The 13,776-nt window shown below is 48.7% G+C and overlaps 2 protein-coding genes and 1 pseudogene across 6 annotated transcripts in view; 1 reads left to right on the top strand and 2 right to left on the bottom strand.

Annotated features, from left to right (window-relative positions):
* Positions 1-13,776, top strand: part of FCMR (Fc mu receptor) — a 36,662-nt gene that overhangs the window by 10,953 nt on the left and 11,933 nt on the right. For 2 of the 5 annotated variants that reach the window (XM_005540654.4, XM_015449213.3), the window contains 4 exons: positions 823-953; positions 1,295-1,438; positions 1,619-1,677; positions 5,952-8,522. In XM_005540654.4, coding sequence (XP_005540711.1) covers positions 823-953; positions 1,295-1,438; positions 1,619-1,677; positions 5,952-6,080 — 463 coding nt within the window. In that variant the 3' untranslated portion in view covers positions 6,081-8,522. Of the gene's footprint in view, positions 1-822; positions 954-1,294; positions 1,439-1,618; positions 1,678-2,432; positions 2,608-5,951; positions 8,523-13,776 lie in introns of those variants that run through there. The other 3 variants (XR_006699469.3, XM_045396132.2, XM_015449203.3) reach the window with 3 other exon arrangements.
* Positions 2,871-3,501, bottom strand: LOC102133838 (large ribosomal subunit protein uL13-like; annotated as a pseudogene).
* Positions 7,175-12,055, bottom strand: IL24 (interleukin 24). Its single transcript, XM_065537133.2, has 6 exons — positions 11,986-12,055; positions 11,579-11,811; positions 10,723-10,785; positions 9,421-9,579; positions 9,009-9,083; positions 7,175-8,105 (listed from the first exon to the last, which is right to left on the bottom strand). Exons 1-6 carry the CDS (start codon positions 12,053-12,055, stop codon positions 8,022-8,024), a joined length of 684 nt encoding a protein of 227 aa, XP_065393205.1. The 3' UTR covers positions 7,175-8,021.

The raw sequence follows: 13,776 nt of genomic DNA, 5'->3' as shown, positions 1-13,776 counted from the left end.
AGAAACTGGGGTCATGAGAACCAAGTGGTTTCAAATAGAACCAGGACTCCTGATTCCTAACCTATTAGTAGGGAAAACATCAAGTCCAACCAGCATTTTCTTACTCTCTACTATGTGGCGGGCATTGTGCTATGTCCTGAAGATACAAGAAGATGACAGTATGCAATATCCAGATCTTACTAACATAAGTCTGACTGTGATAAAGCCTGAAACAGCCATGACCACAGAATTGGAAACCCAAAGCACACACACACACACACACACACACACACACAGAGTCTGGCTTACCACAATTAGGAAGAAAAGAGGACTTACACAACGTCTTTTAAGAAAAGTAAGATTTCAATATGTAGAGAAAATTGAGGGGAGAATTTCTAGGCAGAAGGAGCACTATGAGAAAAACATCCTTTTCCCCACCATTATAAGGAACTAGCCCAGTCAATATCTGCAATAATCTCGTGAAGAAACTGACGTGCTGAACATTGGAAGGTGCGTTAAATTCCTTATATCCACTCTTATTTCATCCTCATAACAGTTCTGCAAAATAGATTTTACTATACCTATTTACGAAGAGATAAGGCTCAGAGAGATTAGGAGACTCATTCAAGATCACACAACCAGTAAAAGGCATAATATGAATTTGAATTCAAGTTTCGTGACTCCATAGGCAAGTCTTTTTGAGCGGGGAGTGGAGTGAATTCTGTTAACAAAAGGACAAATCTGTAAGTCATCTCCAAAAACGCTGGCCACACAGAAGCACGCCCTGAACCTACCTCCTTTAATAATCTCTTCCTCCCTCTCTACCTTTCCTTCCCTCCCCAGAACATTGGACTATGGCTCACGGTCTGGGAGGGAAGGCCAAGGATTTCACATTCTGATCTCGACCATCCTGGGCCTTTTCCTGCTGGCACTTCTGGGGCTGGTGGTGAAAAGCGCTGTTGAAAGGAGGAAAGGTGAGTGGCTGGGCTGGGGGCTTGGGGAGGGAGAGCTGAACTGCCCAAAGAGCCCAGAGCATTCGGAACCCTCTTTTGAACTTCCATGGGAAACTCAGAGAGCTTTTGATGAGCAGCCTGGGGTGTAGGGAAGTGGAGGCCACTGGTCTGAGGAGGACAGCGCCCTGGGCCCTTTGGTCTTCAGGGCAGGGCGAGGCGGTGCCTCGTACATTCCCCACGCTTGGAGCATCTCCAGGTCAGACACTGCCAAGCCCGAGGGAGGAGGCAGCCTTTCGTTTGGGGAAGGTGGCACGGGCCTCTGATGCCATTTTCCTCCCTCTTCCTGTGACTTTGCGGGGAAGCCCTCTCCAGGCGGGCCCGCCGACTGGCCGTGATGATGCGCGTACTGGAGAGCTCCCAGAGGACTCGCGGGTCGCCGCGACCGCGCTCCCAAAACAACATCTACAGCGCCTGCCCGCGGCGCGCTCGTGGGGCGGACGCTGCAGGTGAGCGGCCGGGCGGGCCACGGGGAGAAGCGGAAAGAGTGCGCTGGCACCGGGAAGGCCGGGCGCCTCGGGGCACGCTCCTAGTGTCAGGGCTTCCCGCAGGGTGGAGCTGGGGGCGGTAGCACGAGAGTGGGGCGAGAGCCTCGGCCACCGCCTCACCCCGCCCTTGCTGTTCCCTAGGCAAGGGAGAGGCCCCCGTTCCAGGCCCCGGAGCGCCGTTGCCCCCCGCCCCGCTGCAGGTAAGCTCTGCTCCTTCTGGGATTGGCAGCCGCAGCCCGACTGGGCGGCCCCAGCCCTGGGGTGGGACCCGAGTGCGGCTTCCCGCGCCGCCCCTGCGATCCGGAGAGCGGGTTTCCCAGCAGCTCCTGGGCCCTGAGCCCAACAAGTTGTTTTAGTTTCGTCTTTCTTTGGTGTCAGGAGGTTGAATACCGGGAACTGTGGAAGACCTGGTTCCGTGGCTTCTAGCCAAGCAGTTGTCATGGGATACGTGCGTGCTGGATGCCGCTGGCTTAGCTCCACAGTTCTGTGAAAGGCTTTCTAGTGGAGGAGATTAGATTTCTAGGAGGTCCTAGGGAGGTGGAAGCTACCTAGACAGTTTCACCTTCCTGTGCGCGAGAACTTTCTAGTAAACTTTCGAAGGTGAGAGGAAGTAATTTACTCTTCACTGGAGGCGGTTAGGCCTGGTCTAGAGGAGACTTGGGAGAGATGTAGACAAGGTTCAACACATTGAGTGAGGAGGATTCATCTTTAAATCTAGACTGGACGGAAACTCGCGTTTCCATTCATGGCCACTGATGGTTGGGTGGAAAGCCTTTGTCCATTCATCTTTGTTTAAGAATTGAGATGAGAAAGCTTTTTATTCTCTAAAGCAGCCTACAGTGTCCAAAACACGCAGAACCCAGAATAAAGTTTTTTTTAAAAGGGTGTGGTAAAATCCCTGTTTTTTTTTTTTTTCTTTAAAAATAATTTATTTGATTCTGATTACAAAATACAGGTGAGGAGCACGGGCAATGCCTGTAATCCCTTGGTCGCACATCTTCCCAGTCTATGCTGCTGTAAATACCCATCGTACAACAGCAAGCTCGTGTTGTCCCCAAGCGCTTGCACATTCTAACAGCTGCAGAGTTATATGACCAGGTGGAAAGTTAAACAGATGCTCCACTCACAAGGTAGGGCCCCTCCAATTAGTCTTCCGGCTCCCTTTTGCTAATAGTAACTGGTTGCTCTTCCTATTGGTCATAGATATATGACACCTGCACAATTCTCCGCGTGCTTTCAAGTAACCTCAGAAAGCAGTGACTAAGCCCCCTTTCCTTGCTTCCAGCTTCCTATGTCCCAGGCTGCCTGTGGCACCTGGACTGCTGCTGCCCCTGGGTCCCGCACATTCCAGGGCCACGATGGAGGAAGGGCAGGCCAGGCCAAGCATGAAGAATTAACTGTCTTTATTGGGCTCAGACCAGGAGTCTGTGGGTCTTGACCACTGTGTGTCAGTTTTCTTCTCCACGTTCTCGGCCTGTTTCCGCAGCTTCATGAGCTGTTTCTTCTTCCGTAGTGAATCTTGACCTTCTCCTTCCTCTTCTCCTCCAGCGTGGCTGTCATTGTCTGGTACTTCCAGCCAACCTCGTGAGCCAGGCGCCCCAGATAGGCAAACTTTCTTGTGAGCTTCAGACGCACGACCTTGAGGGCAGCAGGAACCACCATCCGCTTTTTCTTGTCGTGGGGTGGTGGGACGCCGTCAAACACCTTGAGGCGGTCCAGAGCGGCCTGGCCTCACTTGGTCTCCTGGGGTAGCAAGCCTTGCACGGTCTGCCAGAAGATGCGACTGGGGGCCGGAAAGTGGAAAGGGCCTCGGGAAGGGTTGGTGTTCATCCACTTGCAGGGGAAAGCCAAGTACTTCAACTTGTTTCTGTAGAAATTGCCAGAAATGTTGATGCCCTCGCAGCGTACGACCAACAGTACCTAGTTAGCCATGATGGCCGCCAGGGGTTCCAGGAGATGGCCTCGACCATCAGGCACCAGGACCTGCACTTCCGCCATCTTCGGCAGCCGCCTGGGAAAAGAAAATCCCTGTTTTAATTCGAGCGTAGACTAAGCTAATGCAGCACAGACTCCAAAAGATAGGGCCCACACGGTGGAAGCCTACTTCCCCCTCCCCAAGTAAAGGCTCAGAGACAAAGGGACAGGAAGAGGTGGCCCGAGCCAGTGAGCCAAGAGGTCGTCTCGGGACTGAAATTCCCTCCGTCTGGTTGCTGCACCATCCTCTGGAGTCTTATCAGCTCCGTGGTCAGTACTTAGGCACCAGGACCGTGTGCACGTCCCAGCTTACAGGAGAGAGGAAGAGAATGCTGCTTCTTAAGCCCATGACCCTGACGTTTCCCACCATTTCCACTTGCATCCTACAGGCTGAAATTTAACCATGTAGTGACCCTCCCTTCAGGCAGGCTGAGAAATTTAATCCCCAGCTGGTCAATCGTGGGCCTGGCTACAAAGGGAACAGTAGTACCCAGCAACAAGAGGCAGTTCTGTGCAGTCCCCTCCGGCTTCTCCAACTTGCCCTTCCCCACTCCCGCTAGAGAAGGTTCACACCTGCATGGCAGTGTTCAGCAGCCTGAACGTAGTAGGCATTCAGTAAGTACTCATTGAAAGGAACTTCGGTATATTTTGTACTTTACTAAAGAGGGAAGCAGCAGCAGCTTGCTTCAGAAATATGTGCGCACGGTCCTAGTACCTATGTACTGACCGTTGAGCGGGCAAGACTCCAGAGGATGGTGCAGCAACCAGTCCGAGGGACAGACAGGCGCGACACTGTCTGTCTACTCCATCTTTCCAGCAGCTCTTTTCTCTAAAACTGCCCTATGACCACACAGACCCTCACCTGGGCCTGCACTTTGTTCCAAGCTGACCCTGCCTTTTTACTTGAAACTCTCATTCCCACTATTAGGGGCAAAAAACTTGATGGAACTAATTTACAACAAGGTGCCTATGCTTAGTGACTCATTATTATAGCCTTTAATAATGGGGAGCGTTTCCATTTCTTAAGCCAAATAAGTTAATCTCAAATTATGAACTATAACAGGCAGTGAAAGATAAATTTTTGGGGTTTTTTTAAGCAAATCTAAAACCATCTCTATTATCAGACAAAGAAAGTTAGTTAAAACATAATAGAAGAGATAGTGTGAGAAACTAACAAAGGGTTTGCTCACTTTTTTCAAAGTTCATTTAATTTAACAAAAACAAAAAACCATGTCATACATCGAGGATTCCCTCTGCCTCATCCTCTTCCCCATCCTCAGCCTCATCTTCTTCCCCATCCTCAGCCTCTTCTTTGGCCTCTAAAGGAAGCTCGGATATTACTGCCTTCCTTCTCACCCTGGAAACTTCATCTTGATCATCTCTCTTTTTACTCTGTGTCACCTCCAACTTCATGTATCATTTCTCCTATTGTTATGTGCTGGTTAATTTGCTTCAGGTTGACATCTTGAGCTGTTCTGGGATCCAGGCCTTTCTTGACCAGTCTTACATCATCTAAGTTTTAGGAGTGCTACCCATGGGTGCTTTTTAGCTCTTTCATTGATTACTTGACTGAGTTTCATCCTCACTGACATTTACACCAGGACCATCTAATTTTGTTTCTTAGTTTTCTTTGCTCTCACTGTTACTTTTCTTTTCAACCTTCTCTTTTTTCTTCTTTTCTGTTTTGTGACTTCCTACTTCCTTGACTGATGGAAGACGTATTTTCAAAGCAAGCTGCTGCTGCTGCTTCCCTCTTTAGTAAAGTACAAAATATATAAAAGTTTCTTTCAATGAGTGCTTCCTGAATGCCTACTATATTCAGGCTGCTGGAAGTCTAATTCTCAGAGCTTGTGTTTAAATACATTACCGTCCCCCTTGTGGCCTTCTTCAGTGGATGCAATAGTAACTATGCCATGTGGGGGTCATTGGCACAGTCCTGTCCTCTAAGAACTGACCATCCTCAAGGTGGATGATCCTGAAGTTTCCCTCTGGGGAGAAGGAGCACCAGTGTGCCCTGTGGGCTGCCATCTTATCCCCTTCACCACCCATCCCCCTCCTGAATGCACTGTCACGACCCCACATCACAGCATCTCTGAGCCCTTACAGAGGTGCCGAGGGTGACTCACTCTATTTCTGAATAACTCCCTAAGAAGATGCATATTTATTCCATAAGTCACAGCATCTTATCCCCGAGGGGATACTTCTCTGGCAGCTGGATCTCTTTCAGGCCCATGCTTAGCCACATGATTTTACTCTGAGCCCTATTTAAGGCATTTCCTGCCCACGTTAGGTCTCAGTGTTTTCCAGTTATCTCGGGTGAGGCACTACCCTGAAAATCCCCAGGGCTGCTCCACTTGATGGAGCTGAGCCATCTCTGTGTCTTTGCCTTCTGGAACTCAGCAGCCATGCCCATGCTCCATTGCCCACTATGAAAATCCACCTGGGGAGATATTAAAATCACCCTACCCAGATCCAGTGATGCTTCTTTCATTGTCCCCAGGTGTCTGAATCTCCCTGGTTCCATGCCCCATCTCTGAAGAGCAGCTGTGAATATGTGAGTCTCTACCACCAGCCTGCCGCCAAGATGGAGGACAGTAATTCAGATGACTACATCAATGTTCCTGCCTGACAACTCCCCAGCTGTCCCCCGACCCCAGGCTCAGACTGTGGTGCCAAGGAGTCTCATCTGTCTGCTGATATCCAGTACCTGCTTCATGTGTTCTTAGAGCCCTCATCACTTCCCATGCCCCATCTTGACTCCCATCCCCATCTATCTGTGCCCTGAGCATGGCTCTGCCCTCAGGTCCTCTTGCACACCTTGGCAGCCTCCTGTGGTTGACAGGTAAGCTGTAGGCATGCAGAGCAATTGTCCCAATGCCACTTGCTTCTTTTCCAATCTAACAGGCTGTGGGATTTGCAGAGCATTTCTTCCATGTCTTTGACCACAGGGTTGTTGCTGCCCAGACTCTAGACCACATGGCATCAGGCTGGGGCAGAGGCATAGCTATTGTCTTGGGCATCCTTCCCATGCTTGGGTCTTACACAAGTAGAAGGCTGTTGCTCTGAATTATGTGGACATGCCTCAGCCCCATGGACTAGGCAGGGGTCTAGTATAAAAACACTCCTGGAAACGCCTTTGCCCTGATCCAAAAGTTAGCACTTCTAGTGAACCTCTACTTATCTCAAGTTCTATGCTAAAGGCAATTTATCTTGATGTGATGAGGTATTCTAAATTTCAGAACCAAGCTTGTTAGCGAGATATGCATATATATCCATAAACTCTCTTTACTTTGTCTCCATCACTTGATGCACATAAGTGCCCTGACCTCAGCATCTCTCCTCAAAAAAAAAAGTATTTGTCATCTCTTTATAGTTCTTCCATAGCCTGACACTGATGTTTGTGCACTTACCTTAACTTTTATCTATTTTAGTCATCCAAAACTATTACATTTCTTGGCTTTCACAAATGTTGCCCATTTCTTAGGCAGTTCCAGACAATGTGGGGAAGGAAAGCAATAAGAAATTCCTGGGTAGCACTTATGTCATGGAAGAAGAGATATCCCACCTCCTACATATACTATTTGTCTAAGTTTTTGGAACAAGGTCATAGTCAGACATTATATCTTTAGATTGATGTCGACCACAAAGTTCAGCCAGAGCTTGAGGCTAGATGCCGAGCTTTGCTGCTGGGAAGAAGGCCTCTTCTGGCTATACTGCACAGTCTCACTGGACATTCATCCAGAAATAGAGAAGAAAGGCTGCCAGACTTGAGTTGTGTTGTCTTTTATTAGCAGGGAATGTCATCACAGATTGGATGGTACATCCAAGTGCAATGTCACCATCAGCAAGGTCAGCTTGACACTCAAGTGGCACATTAGGGAAGAATGACTAGGACAAAAAAAAAAAGGAGGGCACCAAGGGAAAGGGATGATGGGGTGGGTTGGTGAGTGTGGGTGGGAAATGAAATGTTTAGTGAGGATCTGCTTTGTGCTGGGCACTTTAATCCACATTTTATCATTTGCTTTTCAAACCGATGCACCTTACCCCCACCCCAATGCTCTGTCCCTGCAGATATCAGAAGACAGTGTGATTTTCACACTCTAAGGTTCAGTTTTACATGCCATCATCCCTCTCTGTTTTTTAACAATCCAAAGACAGACCAAAAAAACCACCACAGTTTATTAAGTACTTACTGAGCACCCATCCACTGCCCCACATTGTGGCAAGGATTGTGAGGGGTAAAGAAGCATGGGGCACAATATTCTGCTGCCTTCATGTAACTTACAGTCTCACAAATAAATAGAACTTCAGTTGAAATACTGACATTAATTAAATAGAGTTGTAATAAATACAGGAATCTTCTTTGTAGACTCTTCACAGCATCCAGAGCACCTTCCCTGACTGTCACTGGGGCTGCTTAAAGAATGACTTCTTTGACAATAATCCTGGGCCAAAAATGGGACCCATGGCCAAGGGTATGAAGTGTCCAGTGAACAGCATAGGAAGGGAGACTGTTTGAAATGACACAGGGAATGAACCAGTGGGGGAAGGGGGGTCCTGATCTAGACATTCAGAGCTTGTAGAATTGCTGCATCCAGGTCAGAAGAATGTCCACTTCCCCAAGGGCTTTGGTCAGAGCTGCTTCTATGTCCAACTAAAGGGAAAAGAGGGTTGAAGGTCAACCATGTTAGCTATGAGAATAGTCTTTCTTCTAACCCGCCATGGCTAAAATAGACCTGACTCCAATCCATGGGATGGGTCACCTTTGGGATGGCCTCTGATGAGCTCACCTGCTTGTCACTTTTCCTCCATCTACATGTGTTTGTCTGCTTCAGGGGTGAGGACAAACAGGCTAGTGAGTATCAGTGGGCAAGGAACAAGGAAAAGGCACATGGCACGCCTAACAACAGGAACCACAAACTCCAGTATAAGGTGGATGTGTCCCACCACCTGAATCCACTGCACAGGTGAAATGAGCCCAGGTGGCTAGTCTCCATCAGATGTTATTGCTCTTCACCATTTATTTATAGGCTGATGCATCTCTTCCTCAAATAAAAAGTGATCAAAATCATTTATGTTCTGAGGGGAGCTGGGAATGATATTTGGGTTTTCTTTGTTGTCATAATTTTGGAAAAGCAAATATTTTTCTTTGTTGTCATAATTTTGGAAAAGCAAATATAATTTCCCGTAATTGTTTTTCACAACTAGACCAGTTGAGCATCATGGAAAATATGGGGTAGGGGTGGGGTGTCTCCCTCTCTTCTGACTTCAGTTGCCCAGCTCAAGTACCCACAAAACACAGGGAAATTTCCTCTAGCAAAATCATCTTGTAGGAAAATATAAAAGCACTTTAACTTGAAAACTGGAAGAAAAAAGACCACTTAGTTTATGATGCTTCTGCAAATATACCTGTGCTCGTGCTAAGTCAGGGGGCTTTGGGGCAAAGCTGATGCGTCCCCTGCATTACATTCTGCATTGGGTCTCTGAGGCACCCTCATGTGATGGTTCAGAATAGTCTATTCTACTGGATGGGCAAGCTCTCAGCTCTTGGCCTTACCTGTTTGAATGCTCTCCGGAATAGCAGAAACCGCCTGTGTGCACTGTTTCTGATGGAAAACATCTCATTTTCCTGCTGCATAACATGGGAAAAGAAGTTGTGCCAAGTTTTAGGTAGGAGCAGATGCAAGCTCCCTCTCACTTTTCCCTCTCACTTTTCCCAAAAGCCTGAGAGCCCAAGGCTGAATCCTGCACCTCCAAGGTAGCCAATTCCAAACTCCCACCTTGTGAAAGGGGCTGCCTCCTTTAATTCTCGCAGCAATCCTGCCAGGCAGGAGTGGTCATCCCCATTTTACAGATAACAAACTGAAGCCCAGGAAAGTGGAGGACTTTGCAGAGGGCCACCCAGCAGACTGGAAGCAGACCTAGACTTGAACCCAGAGTTGCCAGTATCCAGAGCCTGTGCTACTCACACTGGGTTGCAGTTGTGACGCGATGAGAACAAAGTTGTTGGCCAGAGTAGAGAATGACTTCAGAGTCCTGACTTCAACTGTTCTATTGTGGTAGTTTTTGAAAACAGTTTTCAAGTAGAACTCCAGCAAGGTGTGGACAAGGTAACAGCTCTCAGCATCCTGGGGAAGGTCGGGGTCACTGCTGAGCCAAGGCCTCTGGCCACCCTGACCCCCTGAAGGAACAACCCACATGCCACCCAAGGCAAGATAAGCACAGCAGAGATAGGGATCTTCTAGGAGGTGATGATGAACCTAAGATCTGTAGGAGCCTTCAGGGGCCATGGAGAGCAGCATCTTTGTTTGACAGGAGGAACCAAGACCCAGGGAGATAAATGACCTGCCCCAGGTCACACAGTCAGTCAGTGGCAGACACAGCCTAGCTCTCAGGATTCCTGACTGCCCATCTGGTTAATATTCTCTTTCTTCTATGCCACATGGTCTCTTTAACAGCTTTGGGGATGTGATGGGCCCTGAAAAGGGCTTGAACTTGGACTTGGTGATAGAGAGTTGGCTAGAAAATGACTGAGAACAGAAGAAATGAGGAGAAACTAATATCTTTGGACACAGCAATTGCACTCTAACCCCCTCAAGCTCCTGAAGTGCCACATCTTTCAGGGCTCAGGGCTCAGGGCTCAGGGCTCAGCAGGTTTGTGCTCATTAGATGGGTGATGAGAAGATGGTGACCCATCCTTGATAACATACTCTACCTGATCGTGATGAAAGAAAGGATGAATCCTTTTGTTAGGTATTATTTTAAGTCATGAGCTCACTTCGCAAAAAGAAAGAAAAGTTGTCTCTGGGTTAGGGGTCAGCATAGAAACCATCTCTGCAAATATGTGCTGCTTCCCTAGACCCCTAAATCTATCCAGTCTGTGAGATACCAAAAGCCAGAAAGACCAAAGGAGGACCCAGGAAAATGGACACAGAGAAAAGCATGAAAATGGAAGAGGGGATATGAACCTGAGTAGATGCCCATTGGGCCTACAGAAGTAAAAGAGAAATATATAATTCTCTGGCTAAATGGAGAAAGATGTTTACAAGCCTCCACCCTCTCCATCTCCCAGTACCACTGCACACACATACCACATAGCAGTAACCCCAGACACTGACTTCCCTGGCTCACAGCCTAGCCCTGTCCTGTGTAAGGTCAGTCCAGGGAAGAAGTGAAGGGCTTTCATCAACCTCCCCTAAGAAAACCTTGCACTCCCACCCACACACAGTAGACCAGACGCACAGAGGGTGGTGTCCCCGAGGTCTGATTACCGAGACATTCTGCAGAACCTCTTGCTGCAGCAGCCGGACACTCCTGATGTTATCCTGAGATTGCTTTGCAAACAGAAAGAAAAGACGTCTCCATGTTAGGGATCAGCATAGAAACCAACTCTGCAAATATGTGCTGCTTCCCTAGACCCCTAAATCTATCCAGTCTATGAGATCTCCAAGGCCAGAGGGACCAAAGGAGGACCCAGGAAGGGCTGGGCTGAACTGGCCCATGGGGAGGGGAGACAAGGTTGCAGCCATGAAAATAACTAAGCTTGGCCCCCCAGGAGCAAATGGAGTCCCAGGAGTTCTTCTTATTCTTAGAGCCTGAACACAGATTTGATAAGGAAGTGGTTTGATGCCTCTGGTCATTTGACATGGGAGGAAATAAGCCTATCTGCTTTGAGAACCACTACGGGCAGGATTTGGGCTCCATATTGCACATGGCGAGGAAGCAGGATGTGGGGGAGGACAGCCTGTATGCCAGAACTGCCTCTCTTGCCCTTGGAGCTTCCTCCACAGCCCAGCCACTCATTCCAGTTCTTAGATTTAGAGCCGAAGACTCCATTCGGGATGAAGCCTGGATGAATCTAGCTCTCTTCATGGTTTCCCTTGGGCTCTGTTTATTTCACAGAGCCCCAATTTTTTCTGCTCACATTTTTTCTGAGCCCCAATTTCCTCATGTGTAAATGGGGCTTGTGGTGCCTTCTGACCTCACAGAGTTATCACATGGGAAACTGGAAACTGATTAGGAAGCTGCGAAGGACTCAAGAATCATAAAATAGCTTCCCCCCTCACCCCACCGGCCCACTGCCCCTAGGAGCCCCCACAGCTGAGTCCAGAACAGCTCTTTACTCACCACAGTGTCTTTCACAGCCCAGAAGGCTTCCCACAGTTTCTGGGGAACAACCCCCTTCACTTGGCAGGGCCCAAATTGGAATTCTTGGGCCTGGACCCCTGGCACCTGGCTCCAGAGAAGCAGGATAAGACCCAGGCAAGGGAGCACAGCCATCTGCATTTGGGAGACCGTCGCCAGCAAAGGAGGGCAGAAGGGTCTGCTGAAAGAAAGGGAGGCAGCCTGTGAGGCCGGCCCTGTGACCCAGAGTGACATACCCTGGGAAAATGCTTTGAGAGTGTCCCCAGGCCAATCCTGGGGGCTCTCCAATGGGAAAGTTGAGACTATTGCAAACCGGCAGCCTTGCTAGGGTGCACTGAGGGTGAAGCAGGGGTCTTCCTGCCCCTCAGACTTAAAGCTGCTGGTCTTACCATCAGTCCACCTGCTCTTCCCCACCTTGCCCATCCACACCCGCACACCCTGCACCTCCTCCTTCTCCATCGCAGTTCTCTCTAGCCTCCAACCTACAAGTCAGAATTTGACCCAGAAGAGTGGAGAAATGGGAGGTTCTAATGTGCCTCGTCTGGGGAGCCCAAACCTAGGAAAACAAAGAGCTGAACTAGACATGTGCGTGTCGAAGTTCTGCCCTGAAGTCACTAGGCACACATAGACAGCAGGTCTTTTTCTTCTCCCCAGGAGACGGCTGTCCCTCACTCCTCATCACAAGGGAGCAAGGGGTTAATCCTGGTCCCAGGGAGGGACACAGAGGGCAGGTCAGGGTCATACACAGACTCTGCCACCTCCACTAACCACTCATTCTTGAGTCTAAGAATTCACTTTTTTTTTTTTTTTTACCAAATAAGAGAGAGGCATCAGATTTCCCAATGAATCATCTCTAAATCCTTCCTCTGAAGTGCCGGTTGGAAAGGACTGTGTGCAGAACCTCCAAGCTGGGGTACCTAACGCCATTATGTATTTATTATAACCGATGCAGAGAATGTCTTTCCACCTGCCTTCTTTGCCCTTTGCTCTTTCCCTCCCTCTCCCTCCCTCCCTCCTTACCTTTCTTTCTTCCTTCCTTCCTTGCTTTCTGGCTCCCTCCCTTTCTCACTTTCTCCCTTTCTTTTGTGCTTCTTTACACAATCATTTAAGAACCTTTCTTACTCCAGGCACTGGTCTGACACCTAAAGAAACTGCCTCCCACCCCTACACCAGGAGGAAGACCAGAGAAGACCCGGTTCTGCTGAGCTAGGGAGGCAGCGACCCCTGGGTTATGGGTCACAGGGCACAGGGGCTATGCTTCAGCATCTCTCACAATGTCTTTTCATTCTGTTCTTTCAAAGTCCACAGGCTTTTTTTTTTCTCTCTCTCTTTTTGACAGGATTTCACTCTGTCACCCAGGCTGGAGTCAAGTGGCATGATCTCGGCTCACTGCAACCTCTGCCTACCAGGTTCAAGTGATGCTTATGCCTCAGTCTCCCAAGTAGCTGGGATTTTTGTATCTGAAAATATCGAAAACACATGCCCAGCTAATTTTTTTATTTTTATTTTTAGTAGAGACAGGGTTTCACCATGCTGTCCAGGATGGTCTCGAGCTCTTGACCTTAAATTATCTGCCCACCTCAGCCTCCCAAAGTGTTGGGATTACAGGCACGAGCCACCGCACCTGGCTAAACTCCACAGGCTTTGCAGCCTCTGTTGAAAATTCATCTCTCAGTCTCGCGTTCCTCCCAGCCTTCCTCCCAAGCAGCCTCAATTCTTCTTGGTGTTAAATTGGCAAAAGCAGCTCCTCATCACAGTCATGTCTTGTCCCTACATCAACATTCAAAAAATTGACTTCTGCTGTCCCCACCTTGACCCCCTTTCACAAATAAAGCAGAGCTCTAGTCCTTCAAAGAAAAGTACCCAAGAATCCCCATGCTCACCTCTGGATCTGTAAGTGATGCTTGAGGGCTGGCTGCCTGGAGAGGGCTGGTTCTCTTTGCAGAAAAGAAAAGTTGGACAGGCACCCTCACCATTCACCAATCAGAGGCGTAGCTGTGGGTGGAAGGTTCCCATCCCAGCCGTGGAAGTCGTTTCGGAAGTAAATGTTTGCAGGCAAGCAAGGCTTTGTGGAGATTTGGGCATATATATGGGGGCTGAGGGGGGAGGGGTGGAGGAAAAAGAGGGAGGTGGAGAAAGGGAAATTGGTCATGCTTTCCTAGCGAATTACTTCATTGCCT

The sequence above is a fragment of the Macaca fascicularis genome, chromosome 1 (genome assembly GCF_037993035.2).
Source record: "Macaca fascicularis isolate 582-1 chromosome 1, T2T-MFA8v1.1".
Lineage (NCBI taxonomy): Eukaryota > Metazoa > Chordata > Mammalia > Primates > Cercopithecidae > Macaca > Macaca fascicularis.
Note: the sequence above shows the minus strand (reverse complement) of the source record. Positions and strands in the feature narration are given on the sequence as shown.